A 17,612-nucleotide genomic window follows, 5' to 3' on the forward strand; every position below is an offset into this window, starting at 1 on the left:
GAAGAAAGGTTTAAGAGCTGTTTTCATCGTATAAATACATACATACATAAATCTTATCACTCAAAGCTACATTATTTTTGACTTTCAGCTTTTATAGTTTTAGGGGTCACTCAGCCTCTTCCTCCTCATTCATGGTGTGTAAGAGGCAGAGAGTTCAGTACACCCAACACTGTGTCAGTCCCCTCTGCACTGCTCAACTAGAATTGAAAAAAAGAGGCTGAAGAAAAAGGGGAGGGGAGCAACAAACATCTACACATTTATGCATGCAGAGCTCACAGAGCTTTAGTTACAGAAAGCAGCTTCCCCTTTCCAAACAATTCTTTAAACTCCAGTTCCCCCATGAGAGTGATTGAGACCACTCAAAAAAGAGGAAAAGAAACAAGAAAAAAAAACAAATAAAAAAGACATAAAGAAACACCAAAATCAGTACCTTTCATTTTGAGCCTTGTTAGTAAAAGCGACATCTCCTGCTCAGAGTGGCTGTTCACATAAGTCCAATACCTTCCTGGTATTCCACGGAACTGCTTTCATAAATAATAAACGTTGATCAACAGTCATCTCCCCTTCTTAAACATGAGTGCCAGCAAAACTCGTGCTTCTTGTTGCTTTTGACTTAGGGCATACAGACCTCCTCTAGCTTCTTCATCACTATTAAGCAATATATATATATCCAGATAAAGCGTGGAGAAGAGGGAGAGTAAATCTTCGATGCTTTTCATTGCTACGTTTGACATCTGGAGAAGGCAAGAATTTAAGATGCAAATGATGCTGATAGTATATTCCCTGAACTGAGTACTTCCACTGAAATAAATACTACAAAAACATTTGCTTAAACTTCACACACTGTCCCCAGCACTTCTTAGGGCTGAGTTGTGGACACACTGCTACCCTAGCCTTCCAAAGCACCCTGGGGATGAAGATCAAGGATTCCTCCATTGTCAGGAAGCAGCAAAGACAAATGTCTTTATTTCCTCATATCATCTGTTACCATGCAGGAAAGTATTTCACTTCTCTTCAAACAGACTGGAATTAATATTGGAAAAACAGGTAAGGAAAAGTTTTGAACAATTTTATGCAACTCTTGTAATGTATACAACATAAAGCTCTATTGGCATCGAATTGGATGGAGCTTATATGAAGCAATTCTGATTTTATGTTATAATCCTGCAAATCAAACAGAAAAAACCTTCAGTAAAAGGAAGTGAGACACACATTTACTGGAGGAACTAGAGCCATGGCAGCCAAGTCTTTGATTGTGTTCCCTGTGTAGTCCTGTTGCACAGGTACTGTCTTCTCTCTCCTTTCATCTTTTACTTGGTGCTTTAACCTCTTTGCAGTTAAGTAAGAAACAGGAAGCATTTCTAGTTTAATCTCTGAAGTTATGCCTGTATAAGTATTAAAAAAAATACTGCCCTGAGCACAAAAATGCCTTGTGATTATGAAACCTGCAATAACCCAAGGTTTCTTCTTTCAAAACAAAGAAAAGAGCATTTGAGTTCTCCGCATCTCACAAAGGTGTATTTACATACGTTTTTCATGTTCTATTAGATCTCAGTCTTACTTCATAGAAAGCCATATGACATGGATGAAACCATGGGCACCATGCCGTAAGCACCAAATCTCCTAAATGTCACATGTAATGTAACAGGTATTTTAACATGAGAACTTGGTAAGCATCATCAAAAAAATTCTCCACCTGCAATACTCCAATGTCCCAGCTCCTGATCTGGGACAGAGTCAAACTGCTAAAGCAGCCTCTGAAGAAACAGAAAGATACTTGACTTTTTCATGTCTGAATTCCACTGGCCACAGGTAAGATAACTTTGCATGACTTTATTTAACAAAACCATATATTTACAGTTGAAAAAAGTTCCAGCTTGATACACATATCTAACTGAAACAAACTTAACTACATAAAACCAATTTAAATATGATGTACAGGAGATGTATCAACAGTTCTCTACGTGTCATTCCAGGTTTCAAATAATTCAAAAATAAGCTGTTAGAAGGTACCTTTTTGTAAAAAAAGGAAATTCTTTACTCAATGAAGTAATGTCAATGATTGATTGCTGACTGAAGTTGCAAAACGGCTTTATTATAAAGTGCAGGTCGTACACAATTCCAAACCTGGCTGAAGATTTCTGGTTTCTCTGATCTGCTGCATGTACTTGCAGATATTTGCAGACTCCTGATGTATTGCAGCATTTTTATTTTCCCTCAAACCCATTAAGACAAGAAAGTTTGCTTGACAGGGACACTTACTCAGTGAAAGAAAATCTCATGCATCTTGTTACAGATACCCTCAAGCACCTGAACAATAAAATTGTCATTTTTTTTTTTTTAATGCAATCCCTGAATTTATTACAGAATTCTTCCTTAATAGCTAATGAAGAGATTTGGTATGCTGCAAGAGACTTGAAAAGCTAAGTGGCAAGTCTATGCCCTCACTACTCATCTCTGGTTTTATCAAAATTCAAGCGTTACCTTCAAATCGAGTTGCTGAGAAGTTGCAACAATGGCATCTTTAGGCAGGTGATTGCTTTTTCAAATGTATTTAGTTTGAAAATGAACTGTGCAAAGCTCCTTATTGCATTGCTTTTCTTCATTAAAGAACATACCTTATATACACAAAGAAACCATTTAGAAAATATATACATCTTCTAAGAACAGAAAGACCAAATCACAAACCAAAAATAATTACATTAGCAAGTAACAAACAGTGCACAAGTGTTGCAGCAGGCCTTTTTCCCCACAGCTATGCCCATTTTCACTGTTACATTCAACATCTTTTTGAGAAGAGGAAAAGGAGAACAGGCTGTCAATGGCTGCAAAGATACCTAGGAGCTAAAGAATGCATTTTAACCAGACAAATGAGCCACACTTGTAGACTACCTTTAAAAGGAAATATAAACCTAGTTGCAATGAAGACTTAAATCACAAAGCCAGTTACAGTACCACCTAAAAATGTAGACTGAGGAAAAAGTTGTGTCCGTGTTGAGGAAACCATTTACAAGCATAGTGCAAGTGTTTCAGGTGGTAGGCCTCTCATATCCTTCATGGAAAGGCATATTTGTTGTAGTAATAGAAAAAGTAACATTAAAAAACACTTACTGACCATCCAGCTTTCTTATTGCACTTCGAAGCAATGTAGCATACAAGTACTGGTCACTGAAGGACCAAAGCTATACAAATTCCGGGAGAGTTAACATGTGTTTCACAGCAACACCTTGATGTCTATTTTCAGTAAGTGATGACCTAAGAGAAGTCTTATGGAGGAATTAAGATGGCCAACAAAAACCCACATCCATTATGCCAGGTACACAAAGGGGACAGGAAAAAGAGGCCAGTGAGGTATCAGACTGTCAAGCTGCATTTGCGTGACACATTGTTCAAAGTGATTATGAGACCTCACTTACCAGGGAATCTTGCTTTCCCTCTTTTTCATATTACTATCAGGCTATCCCTCGCAGAAACAATGTTTATACCGAAGGACAGTAGTTTCATTACGTCCCACTGTCCTTTACATGATGAGTTGAGCAGTGTGCAACTATTATTCTATTTTCATTCACACAATGCCAAAATATCAGTGTAAAACAGACTGAAGAGCATTGGGAAACTGCTGACCATACAGCTAGAGGATTTAGTAACCCCTGTTTACAGTTAACATAAATATTGCTCCAGTTAGTTTCCCTTTTCAATGATCGTCATTAATTATAAAACAGATTCTTCACTATACAATAAACATTCCTGTAAATCAGAGGCACTCATGATTTACAGTCTGACATCCATGTGAATGCAGAGGGGAGCTAAGCTGTATAACCATAATGCAGTTTGCTGCCTCTGTAACTTGCTCCCATGTCTGAGAGGCTGGATAAAATGCTAGGAAGTGACAGCTTGTACTTTTCCTGATGGTATTTGTCTGGCACATTCCCCAATAAACGTCTGTCACTTGTCACTACACACAGATCAGGTCCACATAACGCCTTCTCACTGTGGCGGTAGCAGCAGCTTCAGTAGATCCTACAGAGCCTTTTCTTTGCAGCAGCAAAGCTGGCTTACACAACTTCTCCCTTAAACCCTTCCTCCTTGGTTTTGCCAGTGAGCAGAGCTGGGTTTAGATAAGCATGAAACTTACTTTTAACCATTTCTCAGTTCATCTGCTCAGCCCACTGTTTTATCAGCATGATTGGAGAGATGGCACAGGAGTAAGTATGTGGTAGGCAAGAATACCCTGAAACAGCCCCAGAAGAGAGACACGTGGAGACATACACTTAGTATGATTGGGAAATGATGCCAGCTTAATACTTGAAGCCCCACAGTGAGTTTGGAATCTAGTCTGATTAATGGCTATGCATCTAGACTGGAAAAATATATTTCTTAGACATCTTGGAGAATAATTGGCTTTGCACTGCTAGTGTGACTTCTCTTCCAAGTTTACTTTCTACTTAACATTTTCTTACTAAAGAATGGAATGTAGTTCTACATCTACATGATTTCTTTGGTAAATGGGACCCACAGCCTATAAAACAAGAAGCATTTCTAAACAAATGGTCCTTACATCATTTAACTATAAATTCCAGCACCAGTTATTTAAAATCCAGATCCAGCTACTGTTACAGGTATAGGAGATACAGAAATATATCCTGCCCAAGACTGAAATTGGGGAATAGCATTCAAAGCAACCAGCATTGCTGAATGCCCAGTCTTTTAAAACATCAAAGAAAAAAAAAAAATCATAAAATGACACTGTTTAAGCTTCACTGCCCTCATCAGAAGATCAGAATGTATAGCGCTGTCCACAGCAAATGTTCATTCCACTAAAAGTTTAAGGCTAATCCTAGGTTTAATTTATAAGGTTTTTATCCCTCAATTTCCTTCCCGTCCCTCCCCTTCTCTTGTTTCCTCTCTTCTCTTTAAGGCTATTCTACTACTAAACAAAACGCTGAAATAACACTTCACGTTGCAGGCTCACGTATGTCAGACATTACTCAATACTTCTGCTACTGTAGCTCCTTTCACTGTGGACAGCCACGTTTTTAATGTTTGAGTGAGGGACTTCCTCTCTCCATTTCCCGGTTATCTTTCTGCAGAGCAGCCAGGATCTAGAATGAGAGAGAACAAAGTATTAGAATTGTCTGAACAGTTTCCAATTTAATTCTCTCTTAGCAGTACTATTCTAACTATTAAATGTAATCAAATTTGGAGAACCTCTCCATTGATGGAGACCTCTCCTGTAAGTCCTTGTGGCACAGTAGATACAAATGGATTTTATAAGGGTTTAAACTCAATTTCCCCACAGCGCACACTTTTGAAGCCTGGAGATGAGATTCGTGCCCAGATTACACAAGTCCAGCACTATTAAAGGATGCTGCCTGAGGGGAAGTTATATTTCTCAAGGTAAATGGAATATCTACAAACAGATCAAGTCATCAGCCAGAGCCATACAGCATTACCCGAGAGTCTGGGACAGAACTACCTTCATGCTGCCTGGTGCTTGCCTAGAGTGCATCAGCATCTCTAGATCTGCTTCCATCTTTTTTGGAAGCAAAAAGTCCACATTCACATTGAAAACGTGTATTTCCCAGTATCTGACACACAATTTGGTTTGTTAGTCCTTGTGCAGAGGGCACAGTAAGAGCCGGTTTCTCATGCTGCTTAACACACTCCCTGCCCTAGAGTTAGTGTCTGCTGAGGAAGTCCATCAGCATCCTCAAGAATCAGCCTGGAACTTAATGTGCTGAGGGACATTTCATCTCAAAGACTTGCCGTTATGAGTTAAGGAACTTTCTTTTCTCCGACTGACTTCAAGCCAACCTGTGCACAATCAAGAGTTAACAGCAGGTGGGGCTCAATTGCTTCCATGGCAATCACACCCCTCGCCTACACTTCAGTGCAAAAGCACCCATAGCTGTTACAAGAGTTCAACATGGGTCTGACCAGAGCTACAGCTGGCTGACTTCTCATCAGTTTCTAGAATTGGAGATTTCAGTGAGGTCCTCTTCACTGAGATGCAGGGTAAATCAGCAGCTACTCAATCAAATGGGCTTATGAATTTCAAGTGCCAAATGTCCTTGGTGGAAAAGAGTTAACCCTTTTTAAGGGCCACAAGAATGACACCAAAATACTTATCCACAGAAGCAGAACACACACAGACCTTAAGCCAACTAACAGAGCTCAGATTCTCTAGTTACTTGGAAAACCTTACGGAGCCAAGATTTGAAGCACACAGATTACAGAAATGTCAAGCCAACAGTGTAGTCTGTTCTACCATCTCTATTCCTCTGCTGTTGATGACAAAGCAGTAGGTGTAGCAACATCCACACCTATTTCAGGCTAAGGCTGTATTGGCACAAGGCCCTGGAGTTCTTTGTAGGTAATTCCAGAATAAAAACACAGCTTGCAGGTTTCCTACCAATACCCAGAGTCCTTGTCGCTAGAAGTGCTGTCTCCATGATTTACTAGGACTCCTTGCAGTCTTCAGTTTCCTGATCGCATTGTCAGTGACCAAGGGAAAAGGGAGCGAGATGGAAAACACACACCAGCCCATCTGATGAAGGAACCAGGACTGTGAAAATCAGCTTCATAAGCAGCCCACATTTTAGATGAGATCCTACACACATCATCTCTAGACAGCATCAGCTCAGAATGTGACCCACAAGATAACAGGACTGTAATTACCATGGTACAGGAAGGTGAAAGGTTTTCTAAGTGGGTGTTCTGAGTGCCAAGTACACCTACTGCTGAGATGTGCAGCTAAATTTGACTTCTGAGTTCTACAGTCAAATATACTCCTACAAAGAAATAATACCTCAGACTCTGCTGTTTGCTTATGCAGCTTATGCATAGGTACTGTACTCAGGTGAGATGATGTTAAAGATAAGAATACAAAGCCTACTTTTCTAAGCTCAAGAGCATTCTACATCCTCTGGAAGCTAGTGTTCCTGGTCAGTCAGTTCACCCAAGAGTTCATCTTGGAAGTGGTGCATTCATCGCTCTTGATATCCATTTTGCCAATTTGAAAAGGTACTTCCCTACAGAAAACGCATCTGACTTCTACAGCACTAGTCACAGTCAGAAAATTATCTAGCTAGGAGACATCTAAGTAATAGAAAACAAAACCCCATAGCCCCTGTGTCTTGTTAACTTTCCTAGGTCGGATCCACTTGTGGTACCTTAGCAACTGAGCAGTCCCAGTAAGTGCATGACATGAGCAAGCTCATAGCTCCTACACACTTCTGGCTTGGAAAATGATGGCAGGCTAGAGAGCAAGCAGGCTCTTCTGATGGGAACTTACTCAGCAATGGAACTTCCTGGTCAAGAAAACCAGCTGGTACAGAAGTCAAGCTGGGCAAGAGGTCAGCCAACACCAACCCTACACCATGCTAACTCTATCAGAGATCTGTTCGCACCACAGTTCAGCAACGTTTTTAATTCAGCTTGCCACAACAAGCAAAAACCATCTGGAAAATACCAGGACTGTCAGAATGAAGCTGGTGAGGAAGACTGCCTGGGTGAGGTTACTTTGAAGTCCTTCTCCTGTTGTGATCATCACCACCAAACCATCATGTGTCGCATACTGAAAACAACTGGCTAAGAAAGTCTGTTACTTAGGGTACTTGGCAGAACAGAATCTCTCATTCTCTGCAAGGGAAGCAGTAGCAGGCTGACAACATATTTGGTATGTGATCCAAATTCACACAACATGTTCAAAGAAAGCAAAAACATCTGAAAAGAAACAAGCCTCACTTGTGGAGGCATTACTGCTGAAAAATAGAAACAAAGCTGGATCTGTACTAGCAACTAATCAGCAAGACCAAAAGGGAAACTCAAACAAAGCTGCGAGGAAAGCTGTGTCAGGGAGGAAATGCTGTCAGTGTGCTGCTCTTAGCTGGGCAGCGCAGGTTGTGTTTCCCTTATATACAAGGCAAGGTTCAGAGGCTACAATCGACTCCTGCTGTGAAGGTTAGAAGTTCTCATCTCAAATAGCAAGCTGGCAGTCCCCAGCATCTAAAGGCACACTGTCACTCCAAGGAATAACCGCACACTCCCATTTGCAGCTGAACTGCCGTAACCACTATGTTTAACATCACCTTAGTTTCACTGAAAAAATGAATTCAGATAAAATGGGCAGAGCTCTACTACAGCAGGACTCATGGAACAGGCTGTGTTACTGCTTTCAAGAAACTGAAAAAGAAAAAAGTATAGCAAAAAAAGTTTCCACTCCAAATGCTCTGGAATACATTTGACCTGACCCTCCAGCATGAATGGCCGTTACAGCCACTTAATTTCAGTGTTCAGATGATACCCTTCCATCTTTTCTCTTTAAACTGGAATTCAGTTGAAATTACAGTGATGAGACAATGTCTGAAATAAAGGCATCTGTGTTAAATTCCAGTAAAGAAGTCAGAGATGCAATCACTTCTGTGCAGCCCCAAATTAGGCAAAACAGATCCTTAAGAATATCAAGATGATGACTGTATGATAATGTGTTCTGACAAATTGTCATCTTCTCCCAATGAGCAAATTTCTGCTTTTAAATATCAACTTGTAATTTTGCCAGCAGCCTTTGTAATTAATGAATTTAGAAAGCTGTATGATAATGTATTTCATCAGCTCCACTAAAGAGCTCAATCTTCAATGCTGACTGAGCTCTCCCTTTCCAGAGGAGAGTAAGCTCAGGGAATCCACTCACCTGAATGCACACTAAAAGCACGGAGTGACCTACACAGTCCTACCTACCTATAAAATCAAGTACTAGCTCTGATAAAGCATTCCTCCCAACCCTATTTTCCTAAGTACAGTACAATCATCCATTATCAAAGAATAACATCCCTTTTATACCTGAGCCCACTTTTTGTTTCTACTTTGCATCTGAATGGCAGCAATAGATGTGAAGAATTCTTCTGAAGGCAAGTCCTCTGGTAGCTTTGTTAAAAACTGGGCTATATGAATGAAGTCCATTTTGGTCAAAATATCTTCAAAAAGTTTCAATATTCCCAGTGCTGTACGGAATAAGAACTCTTCTCCATCACGGCAGAACACATCCCAGACACGACATGCCAGGTCTAGTGGCAAAGATTTGCTGTACAATGTGAATATCCTGAAAAAAAGAACAAAATTTTCAGTGCTGCTGGACAAGAAGAATATCTTGGACACTCGCAGAAACACACAGACCCACCATCACTTTGAGGCTTCTTAAATATTTGTACCTGAATATTCCTTTTTTCTTAATTCCAAAATTACTTCTATTAGTCGCAGCATACCAATATATGAAACAATATAACAACCATTAAGGCTTCTTGCTATCAATTTGAGTCTTCAAGTTCAATTCTCTTGGATCACACCAGAAGAAACAATCATTATACATGGGTTTATGATGGACATGCACAAGCCACAGGCATTATCTAACTATGCCTTCAGAGCTGAGGACTAATGCAGTTTTAGCTGTGAGAAAACAAAAAGCTGAACCTAAAGACATACTGCAAAGGGAAATTTGTGCATCAGGTTAAGGAGATGTGTAAATATAACTCCTGTTCCAGGCTTGCTTGACTGGCAAAGTAATGATCACATGAGTTTTGGAGGAAAGATCAGTGTAAACTCTAGTGAGTTGAGAGAAACACACAACATCCAGAGAAAATGTGTAGACAGCTGTGACAAGATGCTGGCTCAGCGTGCTTCAACGGATGGGATCCCCAAAGGGAAAAGGTAACAGCAGAAGCGAGAACCTCCTCCCTGTTGCTAAAACTGTATTTCCATTAACTGCCAAGAGCATGTGTCTTCCTTCATCAAAATACTGACAGCCTTGGAGCCAAGAACCCAAAGATGCTCTCCATTCCCTCTTCTCGCCAAGATTTCACTACAGGCACAGCAGTTTTCTTTGCCACCAACAATGTCATTACAGGAAGTGAAGAGAATTAAGTTATAGTATATAAGGGAAAAGAGTTACATTGGGGTTTAGAACCTTTCTCCACAGAGGCACTGCATTATCTCCATAAGCTGCAAACAATTCTTTCTCCGGCAGAGGTCAGCAAAGCCTCAAACTGAAACAAAACCTTTCCACCTTTTAACACAAAATTCGTTTTCAAGTATGCCGAATTGAACAGTAGCTCTCTTGTGTTTTAAGACTCAACCCTAGGATCCCCAATTTCTTATTTAGGAAATTCGGGTTTACATTAAATAATACAATGGAACAGATTATACGCACACAAACACACACTTGTGTATATATATTTACGTATCAAACATGAATGAATGTATTTTCATAGCAAATTCTAATAATCAAAAGGTTTTCTGCAGTTTCAGCTTTTTACTATATGAGGTTATTCGAATGATGGGTTATCAAGGCTTCCCTGTCAATCAGGACACTTCAGGAAAATGTGAAAATGTATTCATTTTACAAGTACCAACACAGAACCAAACCATTCACACAAATTCAGGTACAAGTAAAACTGCAGGTTTAGAATCCTCAGGGTTTTACTTTTTCTCTATTGTTACATCTTACTGCAATGCTTTCTATAAGAAGTGGAAATTGTTTAAATTCTGTTCTCCAAAAAGCTAAATTAGAAGTATAAAAATAAGTAAAGCAGAGGTGGAGCCTGGGATGGAAAAACCCCACTATTGTTCATGTATGTATTATACATGGATGTATAAGAACAGCACAAAATAAGGCCTTTCTTTGGGTTACTGACTCATCACATGTTGGAGACTTCGCCTACTCTTTCAACATTTATATGGTGTGTGGCTGTACAGAAAACACATCTTGCTACAGAATACCCACATAGCAGAACTCAGACTGTCTATACACACACACGCACAGGAAGCAGCAACAGCTTTTCCATTTAAAAAGAACACTGTAATAGGAAGCAATTCAACTGTGTCCTTTCCTGATCACCAAATAGCAGGCAAACCCTCAGCCAGGAACAAGTCCTGGTACAGATAAGTAACAATGGCTGCTTTTTTTTGGGTCTGGTTTTATTCACAAAAGCTATTATTCTGCATTATTCAGACCTAACCTAAATAGCCCATGTGTATTACATCTGCAACTGTGCAGAAAATTAACTGTCAGAAGACATAGTCAGAACTATTTATTAGAACACTACTTATTGTAAGAAAAGATTTACTCATCAAAAAAGCTGCCACATCAAATAAGGTTGTCGACATTGATCTCTTCACAATTTGGAAGGAAGTGCAATTTGCAGGAAATTCGCAAGGCAATTCATTTCCATTAACACCAGCATGGAAATGTATCAAGCCCTGAGAATGGAGATTGGGCCCCCTAGAATAAGCACTGAAACAACTGTAGGAATGATTACAGCAAAGAACAGATAACAGCATTTGCTCCCTTCCAGCATTTCCTATTGAAAGGCATTTTCTATTAGACATCTGAGCTACTGATGTGAAACCCAGCTGAAATTCATTATAGCAATAAAGCACCTGCTGGACTAACACAGCTATAGCAGCTCTCAGCAGCACAAGTACACTACTCGCATGTGATTTGCTCACACTGTACTGTGGGATGATTTTCTGTCTGCAGCTCTCTTACAACTCACTGTGAGTCCCAGGTGCAGACAGCACAGCTAATCACAGAGATGTCCACTGCCAGAGTAATGAAAATGCAGGCTACTGGCTGCTTTCTGTTTGGAAGAGGGAAAAAAAATAAATGAAGTGCCAGATGCTCCTGTTCCTCCCAGCCCCGCTTATGATGGAAGTGTACTTTGAGGTAGATGCATGAAATCCTGGCTGGTTTGCTACTCGCAGGGAAAGTGTATGATCATAATGTTACAAGAAAGCAAAGCACTGTTACCATAACCACAGGCCCTGTGTTTTCTTTCCTTTGTTCCTTTTTTCTTTTCTTTTTTATCCTCTTTCATTTTTTAATTAAAAGTCTTCATAAGATGTGTTGGCAACTGTGATGATGAACACAGCAATGCCAGACTTTGGTTTGACAAGTCATGCTGCAAATCTGATGTTACATATTCTTTTCCCATGTCTGTAACAGTACAAAAATACTTCTGCAACTTCTGAACTGTGGGAACTGATGAATTAACTCAGGACCTTTTGGATCCTCCCTCCTTCATCCTGGTATGAATTTTTAGTTGTTACATTTTTAACGATGTCAACTACATCTGTTTTGAGACAATGACTGCAACTTTCTATGTGTTCGTGCTTTACTTTATTGTAGAGTGGCATCTCTGTTCTCATTAGCACCTTCAGGGTTATTGCAATGGACTTGTTGGTAACAGTTTATTTAGTACAGTTTTAGAATCATTACAGTTGAAAAGAAAAAGTGGAAGTATTTACTTAGTTCCTTATTAGGAAAATTAAGTACTATATACTACAGAATACTGACTGAAACAGAGCAACTTGGCACTCAGAAAATCTGACTGCATTGTAAAATGTATCAATGTAAGACAGTGTATGAGCTTCTGAGCAATTTCCAATTTCTGAGCACCCAAAAGCCCTGCTCTCTCACCCAGCACTACTACACAGCAGTGCAATATTTCACTTGGTTCCACCCTAACCTGCAGTGAGATAAGGATGAGCACATTGTAAATTGGGCTAAAGTCCACAACAACTCCAGTCAAAAAATCAGGATGTCATCAGAAACCTCTGGACAGAATTACAGTCCAGTTTGGCTTTGAAAAGGAGGCATGCATTTAAAACATCTTAAACTTCTTTTTTTTTGGGGGGGGTGGAGAGTTACTGGCATGACATGGACTATGTTTCTCTTGATTTAACAGAGAGCAAGCTTCTGAGTATTTCACTGTAAGTGCCTACTACAAACATCCACACAGCATGGCTTGGACCTTTATCATAACAAGTAAATGGTGCCAAAAGAAAGTTAATATTCATGGAGCACAATCACAGTCAATATAATACTAAAGAACTACTGATCAATCCATCAGTACAAACAAAGCTCCTGGCTATAATTATTGCCTAAATCATTTTTCTGAGTAGGGATAAAGAGGTGTTTGGATAGCAGCAGCAGGCCAAAAATAGCATGTGGCCTTTGCAATGCCACATTCTGCTCTGCTCACAACAGCTACCTCAGCTGACAAAGCCGTGAGGCCAAAACTGGGCTATTCAGACACACCATTTCCCCTCTATTCTCTGTGAACCTGACTGTACATTGCTCTTCACATCTTTCTCACACTTGATTCCCTTTATATTCTCCAGAAAAAGCAACCTGTGTAGCTTTTGAATTTATTCTGTGAGATTTATCAATTGGAATTTGGGCTTGAAGGACATGGGTCTTTTTAAAGGAGATACCTTATGTCTGGCAGGCACCCACTGATGACCATGCCACTCACCTTTTAATTGAATTCTTAAGTCCTAGGCATATTCCCATCACAGAAGCAGTGGTGGAGCAGAACTGATGGGGGCTCTTCCCTCCCTACATCCTGTGCCAGCCCCAAGAAACCCCAAAGCAGCACTGCATCACCTGCATAGCTGGGCCCATCTGTATGCACAGCATTTCTTTTTCCTGGCACGTATCTCTTCACAAATGATTTAAGCATTCCGATTTTACTGCTGTTCCCTGCGGCACTGCTTACAGGAAGCAGCATAAAGGAGCCTAGTTGATGCCACTGGAATTGCTGCAGGAGCAGGAGGGTTTCCCAGCAACTGGTCTGTGCAGCACTGGCTACTGGAGCCCTCCGAGAGCTGGCACCAGCTGAGATTTACTGCACAAATGCTTGCACAGTAACCATGCCAGCCACCGGGATAGCAGCAGGCATCCCTTTGGAGTGCAGAATAAATGAGCATTTAAATAAAAGTAATGTTAGAGCAAAGCTGTTTCAGAGAGATTTTTACCTACAACCAAAAGGTCTGTCTGTTCAGAGAGACTCTGTACTATGTTCTTCCCCAACTTTAAACACGCTGAAACCATGTTCTTATCTTTCAGGAAGCAGTTCTGTTTTTAAGACAGCAGTATCTGTACTACAGCAAATTCACTGTGAGCCATGAGCCACAGGCAACCTTGGAAGCAACATTTTCCAAAGTCCTTAGCTTTAATAACTACTCACTTTCCAGACCCAAGTGATTTTTCCTTCCATCTTTTCTATGTTACAACCTGGAAGTAATGGAGGGACAGCACATATAAAGTGCAATTTGCTAAGTTTCCAGTGGCTGTTAAAATGAAAATAAACCTGCTTCCTACAGGAACAAAGTATTTTAAAGTAGAAAGTATACATATATATATAAAAAAATGGATATATAAAGTATATACACACACATACATATATACACATGCACATACATATTTAAATATGATAAATCTTACACAGTTAAATACCAACTCTACTGTCTAACAAAATTAAAGAGAGTGGGACAAGCTGTCTAACTCAAGAAGTGTTGAAAAGTTGAATATAGGATTGGGCAGAACTACCTCAGCTAGCCTACATTCCTGTGCATATTCTAGTGTGGCGGCTCTCTAGGGATGAGGAAGAACGCAGTAAATTGTCCTTGGGATTAAAATAAACAGCTTTAGTATAGATGTGGGTAGTCAGTGAGAAATGCTGAGGGTTGTCAGTCCAGCAGTACAAAGTCCTTGAGAAGCTCCATCCACAACCACTTCTGACAGAAGTTTCCTTCAAGTGCTCTTGACAATACCCAAGAAGGAACAAAAGGGGGGCCTGATGTGCCCCCCACACTGACCTGAACACTTCAGTGCTTTGCTCGTAAGTCAGGTATTGTCCTCCTTTTTTTATGCAACCTACAAATGTGCTCAAAGAGAACAACTGGTCACATAGAAAATACAATACAAGAACATACAATAAAGACCAGAATAGTGAAGCAAAATTGCTAAGGGGAATGTAAACCTCCAACCTTTTGTCAAAACAGTCTTTTTCTAAACCTCTCATTTCTGGTGTTGTTCCTCAGGATTTCTTCTTTACCATGTAAGCTCCAAGTTAGACAACAAAGTGGTATTACCGTGCCAGCACTATGAAGACACTCAGTTTTAGTTTCTCTTACATAAAAAAAGCCACATCAGTTGCACCAGCATCATATTAAACTAGTAACCATTAAAAAGATTATAACATGCTGATTTTAATGTTGTCTATTCAGTTATTCTCCAGCATGTTTACAGTCTTCCAATTCTGATATCCCTTTTATTCAACTGCTTCCTCCACATACAGGCTTTTCACAGCACTGTCTGAGGCAATGCAATTTCAACATCTTTCCTCTTATCATTGAGCATATCATCCCCTGCTCTCTTCCTTCCCTTCTATCCTATTCCAGTATTTTTCCTAGCATCTTCCTGCCCTGGGCATAGATCTAATTCAGTTTACTATTCTCAACCTTCAGTCATAAAAATCATTCTAATGCTTTTTCTCCCATCAAATACTGTGAGAAACGAGCCTATCCATGACACACCCCTTCATTCCCCTACCCATCTTGCATTAAAATTTAATCACAGTGTAAAAGCCAAGTCAAACACAGCCCAAGTTACACTACCCTCTGTGTAAGAGGCATACAAAAACCAAGGAACTCAAGCAAAGGCAGCAGGCCTGTTTAGATGAACAAGAACCTCCTGACAAAACTCAAACAGAAAAAGGAGGCATACAAGATGCTGAAGGAGCGGCAGATGACCCTGAAAAATGCAGAGACATTGAGCATACAGAGAAGGGGCTAGGAAATCCAAAGCCTATCTGGAGTTGAACTTGGCAATGGACATTAAGGTCAATGAGAAAGATTTTCCCTATATCAGCAGAAAAAAAAAGACTCGGGAAAATATGAGCCCATTATTGAATACAGCAAGAAACCTGGTGACAAAGCACAAGCAGAACTGCCTTCTTCACCTCAGCCTTTACTGAAAAGGCTTGCCTTCAGGAATCCCTGGACCTCCAGATAAGTGGGAAAACCTAGCACAAGGAAGCCCTACCCCTAGGTGGAGGAGAAGCACTTTAAGGAACATTTAAACAGACTGGGCACATACAAGTGCATGGGAAGTGGTAAGATACACATGAGTGCCAAGGACACTGTCTGCTGTCATTGTGAAGCCACTCTCAATTATCTTTGAAAGATCCCAGTGATCAGGGGAGGTTCCTGAGGACTTGGAAGAAAATTAATGTCATTCCTGTCTTCAAGAAGTAGGATTCAGGTAACTACAGGCTGGTCAGCCTCACCTCCATCCCCAAAAGTAACAGAAAAAAATTCCTGGATATCATTTCAAAACATATGATGGCCAAAAAAAGTTACTGGGAGAAGTCCACATGGATTTATGAAAGCAAAATCATACTGACCAACCTGACAGCCTTCTACAATAGCAGATGACTGGCTTGGCGGATAAGAGGACACCAATGGATGTCTATTTCAACATCAGCAAGGTTTTCAACACTGTATCCCAAAAATCCTTGCTGATGAACTGATGAAGAATGGACTAGATAAATGGACAGTGAGGTAGACTGAAAAGTGGCTGGAATTGCCAGGCTCAGAAGATTGTCATTAGGGGCATTAAGTACAGCTTCAAGCCAACCCACTGGCAAAATACTCCAGGGTTGATACTCATCCAATCTTTCAAATGCCTTCATTAAGGACCTAGATGATGGATCAGACTGTACCTCAGTGAGTTTGCAGGTGATATAAAACTGGGAGAAGTGGCTGATACACCATTCCATAGGGACCCTGAGACACTGGAGAAATGAACCAACATGAGTCCCATGAAGTTCAACAGAGGGAAATGCCAAGTCCTGCATCTGGGCAGGAAATCAGGCCAGGCAGCAGTACATGTGGGAAGCCAGCAGACTGCAATGCAGCAGCTTTGCAGTAAACGACATGGAGGTCCTTGGGCTGCATTAGGAACAGTACTGCCAGCAGGCCAAGGTAGGTCATCCATCTACTCAGCACTGGTGAACCAGCTCTGGGCTTCCCGATTAGGTCAGACAGATACACTGAGGAAAGTCCAGCTTGCCATGAGTATGATTAAAGGCTTGGAGCACCTGGTACATAGTGAAAACTGGTGCTATTTAAGCCAGCAAAGAGATGGCTCAGACCTCAATGCGTAAAAACACTTGGCAGGAAGACAGCGACAGACTCTTCTTGTATCCTGTGAAAGGACAAAAACCAGTGGGCACAAACTGAAATACACAAAATGCCATTTAAATGTAAGAAAATAAAAAGCTTGTACACTGTGAGGATGGTCAAACACTGGAGCAGAGTTGCCTGAAGAAGTTGTGGAATCTCCTTCCTTGGACATACTCAAACCCCATGTGGACTAAGTCCTGACCAACCAGCTCTAGTTGACCCTGCTTTGAGCAGTGGGTTTAGACTACATGATCTAAAGTTTGTGTCCAATGCCCCACCAATTCCATGACCCTATGAAATTTCACATATTCAAACTTCAAGCTTGAACTGGACTCAATTACATTAAATTGATTTGTCTAATGGAGCAACAACATGTTCAGTGCCAAGAACAAGGTCTTAAAAATCAGGGTATCGACAGCTTAGTTCAAATAGAATTGCATTAACAGTACAAATGTTCTCCACAGTAATACCACATGAATCACACAAAAAACCCACTGCTACTACTGGGAATTTAATATCTTATTGAAGGTATTCAGTCAGATATCCGAGATCAGCAGAAGCTGTCAACAACTTAAGGGCAAACCAAG

At 40.4% G+C, this 17,612-nt stretch overlaps 1 protein-coding gene across 4 annotated transcripts in view; it reads right to left on the bottom strand.

Annotated features, from left to right (window-relative positions):
- Nucleotides 1-1,818: 1,818 nt before the first annotated feature.
- The window catches only part of TBC1D14 (TBC1 domain family member 14), a 74,230-nt gene continuing 58,436 nt past the window's right edge, over nucleotides 1,819-17,612 (bottom strand). For 3 of the 4 annotated variants that reach the window (XM_061468749.1, XM_061468758.1, XM_061468775.1), the window contains 2 exons: nucleotides 8,842-9,100; nucleotides 1,819-5,102 (listed from right to left, as the gene is read on the bottom strand). In XM_061468749.1, coding sequence (XP_061324733.1) covers nucleotides 5,037-5,102; nucleotides 8,842-9,100 — 325 coding nt within the window. In that variant the 3' untranslated portion in view covers nucleotides 1,819-5,036. Of the gene's footprint in view, nucleotides 5,103-8,841; nucleotides 9,101-17,612 lie in introns of those variants that run through there. The other variant, XM_061468767.1, reaches the window with a different exon arrangement.

This window comes from Pezoporus flaviventris, unplaced genomic scaffold (assembly GCF_033815535.1).
Source record: "Pezoporus flaviventris isolate CSIRO_AGI_PZ_B2104156 unplaced genomic scaffold, CSIRO_AGI_Pfla_v1 ptg000002l, whole genome shotgun sequence".
Taxonomy (NCBI): domain Eukaryota; kingdom Metazoa; phylum Chordata; class Aves; order Psittaciformes; family Psittacidae; genus Pezoporus; species Pezoporus flaviventris.